This window comes from Alexandromys fortis, unplaced genomic scaffold, assembly GCF_014885135.2.
Source record: "Alexandromys fortis isolate MF-2015 unplaced genomic scaffold, M_Fortis_MF-2015_v1.1 scaffold_6, whole genome shotgun sequence".
NCBI lineage: Eukaryota > Metazoa > Chordata > Mammalia > Rodentia > Cricetidae > Alexandromys > Alexandromys fortis.
Window position 1 is genome coordinate 8,251,059 of NW_026067902.1, and position 14,559 is coordinate 8,265,617.

Here is a 14,559-nt window from a genome sequence, read left to right on the forward strand (position 1 = left end):
GATAGTAGTTGTCTGTTTAGTGGGGACTCTTACACGACCCTTCCTCCACCCACAAAGCCCAGGGCCTAAACTATCAAAGCCACAACCCAGCATAGCCCAGGGCACTCTGGACAAGGGTAACTGCAAAATGGGAAAGATAATCACTGCTCTACCTGCTTCACAACAAACCCCATGGAAAACTAGACCTGTACCTGACGTGTGCACTCTGAATTACTCCCTCCTACTTTTCCCCACAATACTGGGAACCAACCCCAAGCCCCAAGCATATCAAGCAAAGCTCTACCAATGAGTCATGCCTATGGGTACACTGTCAATCAAAAGAGCCTGCAATCACATAGGTCCTTTTTACTCAAAAAAATTTCTAGTGCCGGGCAGGCTAGCAAACACCTTTAATCCCAGACTCAGGAGGCAGAGGCAGGCAGATCTCTGGGTTTGAGGCCAGCCTGGTCTATATCATACTCTTCAGGCTAGCCAGGACTACATAATGAGAGCCTGTTTCATTTTTTTTTCCTCGAGAGACGTGGTTCATCTAGATTGTTTTCTGCTCTTCTGAGGGGACAAAGCTAGAAGACCTAAGTCCTATGGCAGGAATCCTTGCAGTTTAGCCTGAGGACAATGAAAACTACTGACAATTCTTTGAGGTGTGATGGGGTTACTCTTACTTCTTACTGCAGGCCTGAAGAAGGAGGGCAAGTTCAGGAGAGCCAAGTGAGAGAGAGATGGGTCCAAAGCCCTAGCAGGACTGTTAGCATGACTCACCAGCTAGGAGTGATGGTGCAAACCCCAAGCCCCAAGGAGGTTGAGACAGGGCAGCCATACATTTGACGCCAGTCTGAACTACATAGTAAGAGGACCCCTGTCCTCCATTTCAAAAGCAGGAGAAACTTCAGGGGAGAACATGAGGTGTAATCCCTTCTCCAGAAAGCCTCCCCGCCTCTGCTGTCTGTCCTTACCCTGGGTCTGCTATGATCTTGTCAGAGGTTCCACATAACAAACAGATTATTCAGTTTGCTCAGTGCTTTATTGAACCAAGGCCCTAACAGAGGACTCCCAGAGGCCTTCCAGCATGACCTTCCCATATGTAGACTCTGAACCCAGAGGTTGCTTCGTTTTTTATTTAGCTGCTTCTACAACAGTGTTCCTTTAATATTTCCAAATGCTAAGTATAAAGACTTTGTACACACGCACACACACGCTCCTGCCATAGGCCATCATGCTCACCAAAATCCTTCCACCCATTCTGTATGCAAACGTGTGCAAGGCACTGTGCATCCATGACCGCCCGGCCTCCTGTCCATCTGCAACAGGCCTAGGCTCGGTCACTAGAACAGCAACACAGAAAACACAACAACAATAACAAACCCGACATGCATACTCAAGAGGTCTTCTGGACCAGATGTGGGAAAGAGAAGACAATGAACAAAAGGTAATGCTTAGAGACTGGTCCACTGCCCAGCAGCTTTGACCAGTGAGGCTCTGGGGTTCGCTCTGGGGATGAGGCTTCCAGAGGATCCTCAGTCAGGCCTTTGGCCTTGCCTTGGGGACATTAAAGGAGACGATTCCTTTCTGAGTAAGTGATATTTGAATCTCTAACCCCCAGATGTATGAGGGAGCCTACTCAGCTGTCAGTGTGTCCCCAAACAGGCTAAGTCAGACAAACAAAAATAAAAGCTACAGGTAAGACAACAGGAAAAAGCCAGCGCTTATGTTTCCAATGAAGGTGCCCATGTAAAGGCCAGGAGAGGAGAGCAGACTCAGCCCTGTGCAGAAGCAGGGGTAGCAGGGGTAGCAGGCTGCTTCCAGACCACCCAAGGAGCTACTGTGCTCGCCCTAAAGGACTGAGGCTCTCCCCACAAAAGGGGCTTTCTGAACACAGGAAGACAAAGAGTTAACACACACACACACAAAGAAAAAGGACTGTAAAAGGCTCCCATGAACACAAAGCACTTTCTTCTAGCTGGTGTCCATCCATCAGGCTGGGCTCTTCAAGATGGAACTGGCACCAGGATTTGGAAAATTAGTGGAATGAGACGGGAGAATCAAGGACAGGGACAGACAAGAGGTGACACCACAGCATCCTCCCAACCCCCAATAGCACCTGAGGCCTCTAACAGGTAGGTGACCTCATAGGCCCATGGGACCCGCTGACTTCCAGGCCCCATGAGGTAAGGACGGCAGCAGGACTCATGCTGGCCCATCACTGGTCTTGCAGCCTGCTACAGAGCTCCCTCCGGCTCCGCTCCCCAGCCCAGCTGCGTGTCTTGAGGCGGAAGGTCCTCAGCTCATCCCTGAAGGCCTCATGGTTCATGGGCCGGTAGTTCTGGGGCTCACAAAAGTTCTAAGGGAGGATGAGAAGATGTAAAGAGTCCATTAGATTTGGAAAAAGGTAAGTTGTGGGGGCGGGGCAAGCCTTTCCTTCTCTCTGGCCTACAGCCTGGCTGGCCCCTGTCCCTACAGTCCTCATCAGGACAGCTGTGGCCATCCCACCCATGGTACCGGATGCTGTGGGAAGAATTCCTTGTAGCCGCCTTTGAGGATATACATCTCAGGGTAGTACAGGCTGGGGTAGTTGTTAGCTGCACGGTCCCGTTCCCTGACAAACCGGCACCTAGAGCGGCATGGGAGGGGGTTCAGGGCAGGATACACATGTCAGAAAGAGACTCATGCCCGTACATGCTGCTTTGAGGGTCTCCAAGGGTACAGGTTCAGAGCACAGGAACGTCATCTACTAGATAGGAGACACTGGGTGAAGACAGTTAAATCAGGAGTGGCCACTGTTTCTGGCAGGTACATAACCTTGGTTGGAGCACTCTATGGCATGTACCAGGAAAGAGGAAGCTAGAAAGGCGACCAGTGAACACAATACAAAATCCACTTAGAGCCAGCCTGGTGGCACAAGCCTGTAGTCTTAGCTACATAGGATTCTGAGGCAGAGGGATTGCAGGTTCAAAACCTGCCTGAGCCACAAAAAGAGCTTAAGGCCAACCTGGACAATTTAGGAAGGAAAACCCTATCTCAAAAAAAAAAAAAAAAAAAAAAGTGGGACGTGTAACGCCCTCCTCGGCCTTCTGTACACATGTGATTATATCCCACATATATGTATACCACACAAAGGCATTCACATACCAAATTACATATATACATATATATATATTACATATATATAATTTGAATTGAAAAACCAAAAAAATAAAAAAATTAAAGCTAAAAATACCGTTTTTTTAATTTATTATTATAATTATTTTGTTTTTTTGAGATAGTGTTTCTCTGTAGTTTTGGAGCCTGTCCAGGAACTCACTCTGTAGACCAAGATGGCCTTGAACTCACAGAGATTCTCCTGCCTCTGCCTCCCAAGTGCTGGGATTAAAGGCGTGCTCCAACACCACCCAGACTAAACATAAACTTTGTTTTGTTTTTCGAGACAGGGTTTCTCTATAGCTTTGGAGCCTGTCCTGGAACTCCTCTCTAGAGCTTTGGAGCCTGTCCTGGAACTCCTCTCGTAGACCAGGCTGTCCTCAAACTCTCAAAGATCCGCCTGCCTCTGCCTTCCTCCTGAGTGCTGGGATTAAAGGCGTGTGCTACCACTGCCGGCAAAAAATAAACTTTTTTAAAAGGGGAGTGGTGGTGGTGAGATGCTTCACTGGGAAACCTGGGCTCGAAGTCTGAAACTCACGCAAGCATGGAAGGCGAGAACCGATTCCATAAAGTCATCCTCCGACCTTTCCATGTTCACCATGTACATATGCCTTCATACAACATACATATGTTCATACAACATACATAGCCTTCATACAATATACATATGCGTGATCATTTAAAAAATAATAAAAAGTAAAGAGAGGGCTGGGGGGTAACCCTCCCTGGTAGAGTGCTTCCCTAGTGTATGGATGGCCTGGCTCAGTCATCACAGCAACAAAACAGAATCTCCTGGACCAGATACGGTAAGGACTCAAGGGAAGAAGGGGAAGCAGGGACAGAGGATCAAAGAGTGAAGCTCCGTGACTGGTCAGCTGCCTAGCAGGGGCCATGTGCAGGAACCCCAGAGGCAAGCAGAGCAGGGCAGGGACGAGGCTCCTGCAGATAATGGAAAACACCGACTCCAGCCTGCTAAGAAGCTACCAGCTGCCAGATGGAGCTGGTGACCACCCTGGACCAGGTGGCAGGGGAATAACCAGACATGATCACAAATGGAGGGAGAGGAAAGATGGGTGAAGGAAGGCTGAGGGCCCCAATGTTAGCGGGTGAAGGAAGGCCGAGGGCCCCAGTGGTAACCATCATGGGAACAGGATACCAAAGGCCTGAGTGTCACTGAGAATGTGGCTTAGAACAGGGTCCTCAGATTTTAAGGACACTGCTAGACTTGGCATCAACTTTTGTGTGGGTTCAACAGTGGATGAAGGACGGTCTGATGAGGTGGACAGAAAGAAGGGAACAGGAAGATATGCTGTCTGTAGCAGGAGAGTGAGGTCAGTTCTAAACTATCAGATGCAGCAAGAGGTTGTAGCACTCAGCTCTGGGCAAAGAAGGCCAAAGGTGGGCAGAGGCAGGACTCACATGCGGGGCCCACGCTCAGACGAGAATTCACAGTGGAAAATGAGGATGATTCTCTTGTCCAGGCTACAAGGCACGATGGGGCGCTCTAGCAGGAAGGTCTCGACATCCCGTTCCAGAGGCAAGTTCACAGCATTCTGTCAGAGTATTGGGGGTCAAGCTGCAGTCTGCACTGGCCCCTTCTCTTTTAGTTCCCAGGTTAGTAGCCCCATCTTCCCTTGCTGGGAAGAGCCCTCCCCATGAGAAATACTCCACGGAAGGCTATTCATCCTCTTGGCAAGGAATCTGAATGGAGGGTTTGGCCTTACCAGTTGCTGCTGTCTCACCTTGATATGCCCACCTTCATACTCATAGGGGTATCTGCAGTCTACAACTACAAATTTCTCCACGATGTTGCTGAACTTGCCTGTCAACAGGGCCACCATCTGCAGGAGGCCAGCAGAGTTGGTGTCAGCAGGTGAGGTGGGCAGCCCAGGTTTGCCCTGACTCTTGTGCTGGTCTGTGCACTCAGTCTATCCCCAGGGGAAGACAAGAGCCAGAAAAGGTGGTCCCCAATGCACCTTACCACCTCTGCTCAACCCTGCTTACAGTTTCTGGGGAGATGTATTTGAGGTCTTGGTGTTTGCCATCCACAGTCTGCAGGAGGAAGGCCTGAAGGGAAGGACACGAGTCAGTCAGGGGAAGGCAAGGCAGCGAGACCAGGAGTCTGCAGAGCACAGAGGCCTTCAGATTCAGCTCAGAGTGCAACCTCTGGGGGCCCACATCCAGGGAACAGTCTTCGGAGGTAAACACAGAAAGGAGAAGCCCTGGGCCTTCCTGTTTTGGGTTTGGACGTGGAGGGGTGGGCCAGGAGACTGCATACCAGATACTATTGGAAATGTTTTTCAAGACTGAGATATGTCAGATGCCCGGACAGATTTGAGATGGCGTCAGGAGGAGGGGAGCCAGAGGGAAGAGTCTGTATGAGAACAAGAATGAAAAAGATACAAGAGAGCCGGGTGGTGGTGGCGCACGCCCTTAATCCCGGCACTCGGGAGGCAGAGGTAGGCGGATCCTTGTGAGTTCGAGGCCAGCCTGGTCTATAAGAGCTAGTTTCAGGACAGGCACCAAAGCTACAGAGAGACCCTGTCTCGAAAAACCAAAAATAAAAAGAAAGAAAGAAAGAAAGAAAGAAAGAAAGAAAGAAAGAAAGAAAGAAAGAAAGAAAGAAAGAAAGACAAGAGAGAAAAAGGGGCCTCTGGGGACAGAGAGCTCCTGCACTAGGGGTCCAGAGCAGATCAGAGAAGAAGCCTCCTGAGGTCCTATAATGCTACCTTAGAGTAATCTCCGATCAATTCACGGTGGTCACTGTCCAGGATGCTTTCAATGTCATGACACAGGGACTTTGAGCGGAAGACGCGGGCCTTCTGGAAGGCAGGGCAGACGGAGGCCAGGTCAGGGGTGAGACTGCCTCTCAGTGGCATGTCTGCCACCCTCTTTCCCTGTCACATGAACCTGTACACCAACTACATCTTGCTACACATTTGGCCAAGAGAGTACACCCCAGGCCATCTTCAGCCCAAACACACCCCCAGGTGAGCAGAGACAGCCCAGCCCCAGGAAGAAGAAACTCACAGGTTCTTCAGGCTGCTGCTCTTCCAGGGGTGTCATGCTCTTCCTGCGCTTGCTCTGGACAGGCGTGTCCTTGTCCTGGGGCCGCTCGAGCCTCTTGAGGATGGGCCGGATGACGCTGCACGGCAGGGATGGAGAGCGGAAGAGCCGCTGGCACTTGCTGAACATGACAAGATCCTGGCAAGGGCAGGGTGGCAGTCAGGATGCATAGTCCCTCAACTCCACGTCCCTAAGCTCCGAGGGGCACTCCCGAGGCTCACCTGTTCCTCTTCCTTATCCAGCTTTTTGACGAGTGGGGCACTAATGAGGTTCTCCATGCCTGGGGGGACTACGTCATCACCCTGAGGTCAAATGAGCAAGGACATCAGTCACAAACGTAAGCGCGGACTAAGCATCACAGTCTTCCCTTGCCCACTCTGTCAGAAATGCTAGGCTGTCTCCAGCCCTGCTGACTCCTCCCATCTATGGCAACTCCCCCTCCGCCCCCCGCCCCAGGCGCCCGGACATAAAGAGCTGTGGGGATCCACCTGCTGCTGGGGCATGCCCTGAGCCAGGAGAAGTACCTTCATCATGCCCAGCCTCCATTCCTCCGCAGCACCAGCCCACCTGGTCTTCTTTGGTTGACCACTATCTCAGACTCTTACTCAGTTCCCTCAAATTCTTCTGGCATTGGGGTGAGGTCATAGTCTTGCTGAAGCCAGAGCTGTCCTTTTCTGGACTAGCTGAATGGGGAGCAAGCAGGGGGCCTTGTGGACCAAGGCTGTTTACCTTTAAATCATTCTCCAGGATGTCCACAAATCCATCGTCTTCTTCAGAAGCCCTTTCAATGGGAGTCAAGAAAGAAGAAGGCTGGGCCACAGGACTCAGCTCCTCTACTTCCATCTTCTGTTCGGGGGTCAGACACTGTCCAAATGACAACAAGCACAGAATATTCAGAGGTGGGGGCTCTGCCATCCCTTCTGAGAAGCCTCTAGTACCTACGGGCAGGGGTAGAGAAGCTGGACCACTCTTTCTTTCTCTCACCGTCTCTTTAAAAAAAAAAAATCCTTTTAGCTTTTATTTGTTTTTATTTTGTAACCTTTATTTTATAGATATGGGTGTTTTGCCTGCACATATGTCTGTGGACCATGTGCCAGCAGTGTCTACAGAGGCCAGAAGAGGGTATCAGGTCCTCTGGGACTGGAATTACAGAGGGCTGTGAGCTGCCCTGTGGGTGCTAGGAATTGAACCAGTTCCTCTGGAAGAGCAGCCACTGAGTCATCTCTCCAGCCACCACCACCTCTCTCCTGAGCTGTTTGTTTCTTGAGGGTCCTACAGGGGGTCAGTTCTCCTCACGTACCATCAAGTCAGGGGCTGAGTTTGGTCTCTGGGCAAAGGCCTCTCTGTGGCTGGCCCACTCTGCCAGAGCTTGGGCAGGGCTGGGATGACTGGGCTTCCATGGCATCTTGAAGAAACATCCATCCTGTGGGCAGGATTGGAGAGGAAGTGTCAGAATAACTGCAGTGCGCCCTGCTCTCCCAACCTCTCCTGTCCTCGGCTCTGGAAGCACACATTTTCTTTGTCCTCCCCAGGGCTGTTGGCAGATCTGCAGCCTGCCTCATTTTTCTTCCGGTTGTCTAGTGCTTGGGAGTTGGTGATGTTCTGTAGCACAGGGCTGTGGTCCAGCAGCCTTACCTAGGGAATCAGACAGGGCAGTAAGAACTGAAGCCTGTACTCCTGTGATCACCCAGGCCCTCCCTACCTTCTGCTACCCTTCTCCAGTCCCTAGGCTACTCAGCCACCAGGGGAAACCCCAGCTCCCCCAGGCAATCCAGGGCTGCCTGGCTACTTCGAGCACACTCTCCGAGAGGTGCCCCCAGGATGTCCATGCCAGCCGGGATGCCTAAGAGGATACTCACAGGCAAGGACCAGAAGCGTTTTATGGTAAACTGCTCACTGAAAAAGAAAGAAGGACATTTCAGAGCTGGCAAAATGGGGGCCAGTGACTTAAAGCAGGCAAGATCTCCTTGCACCCAGACAACAGCAGGAGGTGGAGAAGGGTAGACAGCACTCACTTTTGAATGACCCGACTGGATGCCTGAATGGTTTGCTCAAACCTAGGAGAGAGAAGTGATCCATTTCCTCTGTAGTCCACCATCTACCTCAACCACCAGGCCCCAGCCAGGCCCATCCTCAAAGGGCCAGCCAAGAGAGCAAGGACAAGGGCCTCTGGCCAGGCTGGGGGAAGAGGAGAGCAGAAAAAAAAAAAAAAAAAAAAAAAAAAAACACCACTATTGGCGGGCCCAGGTACCAAGGATGAAGAATTTGAGGCCGCCTGGGATTTAAAGGCTGCCTTGAATAGAAGCAGGCCTAGAGAAAGGCGGTGATGGAGACAGCTGGGGCAGGTCACAGGGTCATTAAGACATCACCAAGGCAACAGTCTCGCCAGCCTGCACCAGCTAGCACAGGCCTTCCACCTGTATGCAAATTACATTAGTGGGGCCATATGGCCACCATGAAAGGCATTGATCCATCCCATGACAATAGGCCAAAGGCACCCTGTAATATGGGTGATGCTGGGTGGGTGCCAGCAAGGCTGGTTTGCTGGGTTTCCCTTTACACCAGGTAACTGGTCTGACTTTCTCCGGGACAGCTCCCCCCACCCCCTTTAGTGTTTTTCTGGATCAGCCTAGCAGAAACTCCTAGTGACAAGTATACGGGTTACATCCTCTCCTCCCTCCTATGGAATTTCTAAGACTCAACCTCTGTTCCACCTCCTCCTTCTGTCTTAGAAAAGGCCAGCCAGCAAGGAATTCCAACAGATGTTCCTTTTGAGGCTGAGGCTTAGGTTTCTGCATACAGCCCTGCCTTAAAGCCCTGCTGCTGGAGACCACCTGTCCATGTGTGCTTGCACACACACACACACACACACACACACACACACACACACACACAGCAGCTTTTTTTCTGAGAAACTAAATAGTCAAAAAACAAGTGCAGGCCCCTAAGAGGGGGCCTCTGTGCAATCCGCCTGGTATCTATCATTTGTAGCTGGGTCTCCCGGGTGAGGGATCTGTGTTGTCACTAAAACCAAACTCCACTCCTCCCACCCCCACCCAATTCTTGTTTCCTGTTTGTGAATAAACCCTGAGCAAGGCACAGTCTGATCAAAGGCATCAGGAGGAAATAGTAACCTCCGCCCTAAACCAAAAGGGCTGGCTGGCAGTGCCCAGCTGTCCCTCCTAATGCCTGACAGCTACTGCAGCAGCTGGATGGGAACAGGTGTTCTCTAGAAGGCATAACTTGGGCCCATAGGCAAGGAAGAAGCGTCTGCCCAAGAGCAAAGACCAGCTTTCTCTCTCCACTCCCTAATGCAAAGGGCCTGGTCAAGGGTTGGCCAGGAGAGTCAAGTGTCAAAGCCAGGGGCTGCTGCTGAGCCATGCCAGTCAAGCCAGTCTGCAGACACTGTTTTCGTTTGGTCTGGGGTTTTTATTTTTTTTTATTTATTTATTTTGGTTTTTTGAGACAGGGTTTCTCTGTGGCTTTGGAGCCTGTCCTGGAACTAGCTCTTGTAGACCAGGCTGGTCTCGAACTCACAGAGATCCACCTGCCTCTGCCTCCCGAGTGCTGGGATTAAAGGCTTGGTCTGGGTTTTGAGACTGGTTTTACTATCTTCCCAAACTGGCCTTGAACTCTCTATCTTCCTGCCTTAGCATCCTGGGTGTTGGAATTATAGATCTGGGCTACCATTCCCAGCAGGAATATGTGGACCCTCAGTGAAGCTCCTCTTAGATATCCTACTGTTGCTGAGCGTCNTACACACACATATACACACACACACATATATATACACATATATATATTTGGAAAAACATTTCACATGTACAGAAAAAACGGGACATTAGGTTTGTATTTCTGAATTACAGTGCTAGCCGGAGCCAAGTATCAGCATATACTTTCCCAGAGGCCAGTGTCCCCATGACTTTCCGTTTGAACCTACCCTCACCTGGTTTCTATGACAGCAGGCCCTTCTCTGAACAGGAACCCAGATCTGAACAGGAGATCCAGCCCTGAGGGATCTGTCTACTTTTTGATCCCCCTGTGGGAATGCAGGATTCTGGGAGCTGGAGAGATGGCTCAGTGACTATGAACACTTGTCACTTTTTTTTTTTTTTTTTTGAGACAGGATTTCTCTGTGTAACTGACTGTCCTGGATCTTGCTTTGTAGACCAGGCTGGCCTCAAGCTCACTGAGATCCACCTGCCTCTGCCTCCCAAGTGCTGGGATTAAAGGTGTGCGCCACCACCACACAGCCCACTTGTCACTTTTGCAGAGGACCTGAGTTCAATACCCAGCACCCACGTAGGGCAACTCACACCAACCTGGAACCCCAGCTCCAAGGGGCCCAAATCCCTCCTCTGGCCTCTACAGGCCCAAATGCTCACATGCACATATTGCCATGCAGAGAAACACACAACAAACACATAATTAAAAATAAATTTAAAAAAAAAGAAAGAAAAATTGATTCCCAAGGGTAGGTGCCAGCTCCTCCGTGGGAACCCTCCCTTCGCTACTCACGCATGCTCTGCCTTCCGTGGGTCCATAGGGCTGGGGGAGTCCATGCAGAGACCTGGTGGGACAGAGCACTTGGCTTGCAGGCAGCCTTTCCTGCTTACTTTTTCCCAAGAAAGGAAAAGGAGACCTCTTTCTATTTGAGATCAAGACAGACTTTAACAAATGAAACAAAACCTACTTACGGACCCTGAGCACAAGACACTATTCCCCAAAGGAGTCAAGAGTACATTATCTATTTACTATGGAATCCTCTCTACCCAGGTGCTTTTTGTTGTTTTGTTTTGCTTTGCTTTTTGTTTGTTGTTTTGTTTTTTGAGACAGGGTTTCTCTGTGTAACTGTCCTGGTTATCCTCAAATTCACTTTGTAGACTAGGCTGACCTTGAACTCACAGAGCTCTGCCTCCCTGGGGTTAAAGGCAAGTGCCACCACTGCCCAGCTTCTACAGTTTTTTAAAAGCACAATGCTTTCTAAGCATTTTTCTTAAGCTAGTTTAAAATGACTTGGAAAAGATAATGGTTTTCTAAGGAGAAAAGTGACAGACTAGGAGACTGTTTCACAAGGACCAACTTTTGGTGGTAGTGCATGCCTTCTGGGTGGAGTGCTAGTTTAGTGGTGGAGTGCTAGTTTAGTGGTGGGGTGCTAGTTTAGTGGTGGAGTGCTAGTTTAGTTTAGTGGTGGAGTGCTAGTTTAGTGGCGGGGTGCTAGTTTAGTGGTGGAGTGCTAGTTTAGTGGTGGAGTGCTAGTTTAGTGGCTTCACCACTAGGTTTCAAATAAGTAAGATACCATCTCCTACCTAGGGCCAGACTTCCTCAGGCTCCCCAGTTAAGGCTGAGTGTGGTAAGACCCACTAGGTGTGTTTTCTTTTCAGCTTTGAAGGCAGAATGGGAGACGATTCTGGGTCCACCCAGATGTGGGCAGGATGTTTATCTGACAGACTGAGAAGTTAGGAGGCCCAAAGAGTTCCCTGATCTCTTCTGACTGTAGGGGACCTCATGGGGACCCTGGGTCTTACCTGCATCAGAAGCTTCAGAGGACTCAGACGACAGGGAGGCACGTCTGGACAGAGATAGGCCCACCAGCCTGTTCTGGAATGACAGGCTTCCTACTGGAGTCTTTGGGGTCTCACTAGTAAGGGGAAATAGGCACAGGAAAGAAAAAAAGAAAGAAATCCTGGGTTTAGAAGTTGGTTGGTCCATGTTGCTATGTATTCCCTAGCTATGAAGGGCCCACCATTACTGAGAGATGATCACATTCTAGGACTATCCTGTAGCTCAGGTCAAAGCCCTGCATTCTGCCAAGGCCTTAGAGAGTCTTCCCTGAATTGACTGGAAGAGTGGAGAGCTTAGGCAGGAGGCGGCCGGGGAAGCTGTGTAGAACCTTTCCCTGCTTACAGCCCCATCACGCATTTTCCTGGAGGCAAAGGCCTTGACCAGGGTCTTTATTGCGTCTTTATTGCGCCTGGACCACCCAGCTGGGACCCCCACAGGCACGTTTAGGGAAGTCAGCCAGTCTTTTGTCATTTTAAGCCTTCGGGGAGTTCGGGAGGTGCAGGGTGCAAGGAGCAGAGGCACGGCCTTATATGAGCCACTGCTATGCCAACCTCAATGATCCTTTGCCTAAGGCAGAAATTAGAGAGGCAGTATGCCACAGGCAGTGAGGGAACAGGGGGTGAATGATCCTTAGCTGGTCATATGGGGGGGGGGTGCAAGTCGCAAAACTTCTGACTCAGCACTCTCGTGCCAGGTCCCTGAAGCAAGGGTAAAGGGAAAGCGTTTGCGCTCAGCACTGCTAGGCTTCGGTGCTACTCCTACTCGGGGCTCCCCGTCCCACCACACCCAGTGCCGGTGGGGCATCCTACCTGCCGAGCCCAGCGAGGTCGTGCATGGTTCGGGTAAGTGTGGTAACTGGAGAGGAGGAAACCGCGCTCTTTGGAGACCCCAGGAAGCCATCAGGCTCCGACCCGAAGCCTGAGAGGTGGTGCGGCCGCTGAACGCCACCGAGCACGCGAACTGGACTGAGAGTCGAGTCCGGCGTAGACTTCTGCGGGTGCACCTCCATCGTGGTGGGGTGGGCAAAGGCTAGCTTTAGGGCCACAACAAGCACGAGGGGGAGCAGACACCAACCCAGCTGGCTCGGCTCCGAGAGGGAGCCTGGGGTGAAGGGAAAGAGGGAGGGAAGGGAGGGAGGAAAAGCAATGGGCCTGGGAGTGAGGAGAGGGATGCGGGTAGGAAGGGAGGGGAGAACGCTGAGCTGGGCAGCTGCCACCTCCACCTCCTTATATATTCGAAAAATAACAGCGGCAGCGCCGCCGGACGTCACCAATGGGGGCGCCGGTTCCGGGAGGGCGGGACCGAGGGCGGGGCTCTTGTGGTTGGGGCTGAGGCTGGACCAGCTAACTCTGCCCGCCCGACTTCTTAGGGTGACTCAGGGAGTTGGGTTAACTCCATGCCCCCCCCCCCCCACATACCCTCTGTTCCCTCTGACACGAAGATCCTGGGCTCCAGGATTCTGCCTCTTGGGACACGGTTTGGAGGGACAGACCCCCAGAGGGAGTAGCCACCCTCTAAGGTGGTCTCGTAAGGACCCCTCGACGTTTACCATCAGGCACGGTCACGGGTAAGGAACCGTGCGAAGAAGCTCTGCCTGAGCTCCGGACGTTTGCCAAGTGTGCTGCGAGGTCTGCGTTCCCTGTCCCGTTTGCAGACCGGGACGTTGAGAAGTTCTTTAACTCGTTTAAGGCCACGGGTTTGGTTGAGTGGTGGAGACAGATGCTCTCCCCTGCCCCCCCCACCCCACCCCAGGCTCTTCTGATTATGCAGCCTCCCTGGGCCGCGTAGTGTAGCTGCAGGCTTTCGCAGGCGGCGCTTTGGGCGCGGCAGAGAGGAACTGCGAGAATCCTGGGCTTCCAGTTTCGACGTGACCCCCCCCCCCAACTGGGCCAAATATTCTCCCGTAGTCCCCGAGAATCAACGTTTGGATTTAGGCATGGGTTTCTGCTGCAGGCAATTGTGACATGATGTCACCAGAGAACCCAGTTAGGGAAAAATCTCACACCCACTTACAGCTTGGCTAATTTGGTGTTAATAGCACCGTATTTAGTGTTTCTTTGAAAGTGGAAGAGGCTGAATTTGCTATTAGTTTACAATGAGCGTCTTCTAATGATCTAATCACCTTCCAGCCAGGTCTGTTTTCCTGAAATGAGCTGGGAAGGACCAAGTGGGTAGTTGGGAACCTTTTCAACTTTGTTCTCCCCATGGAAGATGAGGCTTCTGGGCTGGTGGTTGGGGTACAGAGCAGGATCTAAGAGCTAAGAGTACCTTTGCACATCTGCCTTTGCCGTTTTAACCAACACCCCAGGCCCACCAGGGAGGGATGGCAAAAGGGTGACTGAGGGTAGGAATGGGGTCTAAGAGGTTCAGCTGTGTATGAAGGAAGAGGGCACTAACCACACCTGAGTGGAGTGACCGAAGTAGGAGTAACGGCCTTTCTTTCTCTCAACATTTTGCCCAGCTCCTGTGCTGTGCCAGGAACTATATACTACTAAGTAGTTAGGGTCCTATTTCCTGTTCCAGTCATAGGTCAAGCTCAAGACCTCCAGCTTCCTGCCCTGCCTTAGTGTCAGGACCACGAGAGAAATTTGCCCCATGTGCATAAAAGTCCTCTGAGAACAAAACAGGTTTCCCCCACCCTCGCCCCAGCACACGCACGCTTCAGAGTGAGAAGGGGCCCTCCTGTGCTGATTTTGGAAATCACATCTGGAGGTGCTCCTGGTCCCCCGTGGAAGGGAGAGGAGCCCAGCAGAGTCCTTCCAGGGCCCCTCATCTAAAGGCTCACATGGTCCT

The 14,559-nt window shown here is 51.4% G+C and overlaps 1 protein-coding gene across 4 annotated transcripts; it reads right to left on the bottom strand.

Moving 5' to 3' along the window:
- Positions 1 to 1,100: 1,100 nt before the first annotated feature.
- On the bottom strand, positions 1,101 to 13,053 carry Cdc25b (cell division cycle 25B). Of its 4 annotated transcripts, none has more exons than XM_050134282.1 (16): positions 12,576 to 13,051; positions 11,730 to 11,842; positions 10,720 to 10,771; positions 8,217 to 8,258; positions 8,061 to 8,097; positions 7,714 to 7,836; positions 7,502 to 7,624; positions 6,931 to 7,065; positions 6,423 to 6,503; positions 6,166 to 6,339; positions 5,865 to 5,954; positions 5,140 to 5,202; positions 4,878 to 4,976; positions 4,555 to 4,688; positions 2,497 to 2,608; positions 1,101 to 2,338 (listed from the first exon to the last, which is right to left on the bottom strand). In XM_050134282.1, the coding sequence occupies exons 1-16, from the start codon at positions 12,773 to 12,775 to the stop codon at positions 2,198 to 2,200; spliced, it is 1,719 nt and encodes a 572-aa protein (XP_049990239.1). In that variant the 5' UTR covers positions 12,776 to 13,051; the 3' UTR covers positions 1,101 to 2,197. The 4 variants fall into 4 exon arrangements, with proteins under 4 accessions (XP_049990239.1, XP_049990238.1, XP_049990241.1 ...); XM_050134281.1 differs by having other exon boundaries at positions 5,865 to 5,957; positions 12,576 to 13,045; XM_050134284.1 differs by lacking the exon at positions 2,497 to 2,608 and having other exon boundaries at positions 5,865 to 5,957; positions 12,576 to 13,053.
- Positions 13,054 to 14,559: the final 1,506 nt, after the last annotated feature.

What these genes read in the sequence shown, in the direction of transcription:
- Cdc25b (XM_050134281.1), bottom strand. Translation starts at nt 12,775, where the DNA reads ATGGAGGTGCACCCGCAGAAGTCTACGCCGGACTCGACTCTCAGTCCA. An exon ending in CCACGGAAGGCAGAGCATGC is followed by an intron (nt 8,259 to 10,719) that starts GTGAGTAGCGAA and finishes TCTCTCTCCTAG; the next exon opens with GTTTGAGCAAACCATTCAGG. An exon ending in CTGGGGAGGACAAAGAAAAT is followed by an intron (nt 7,625 to 7,713) that starts GTGTGCTTCCAG and finishes TCCTGCCCACAG; the next exon opens with GATGGATGTTTCTTCAAGAT.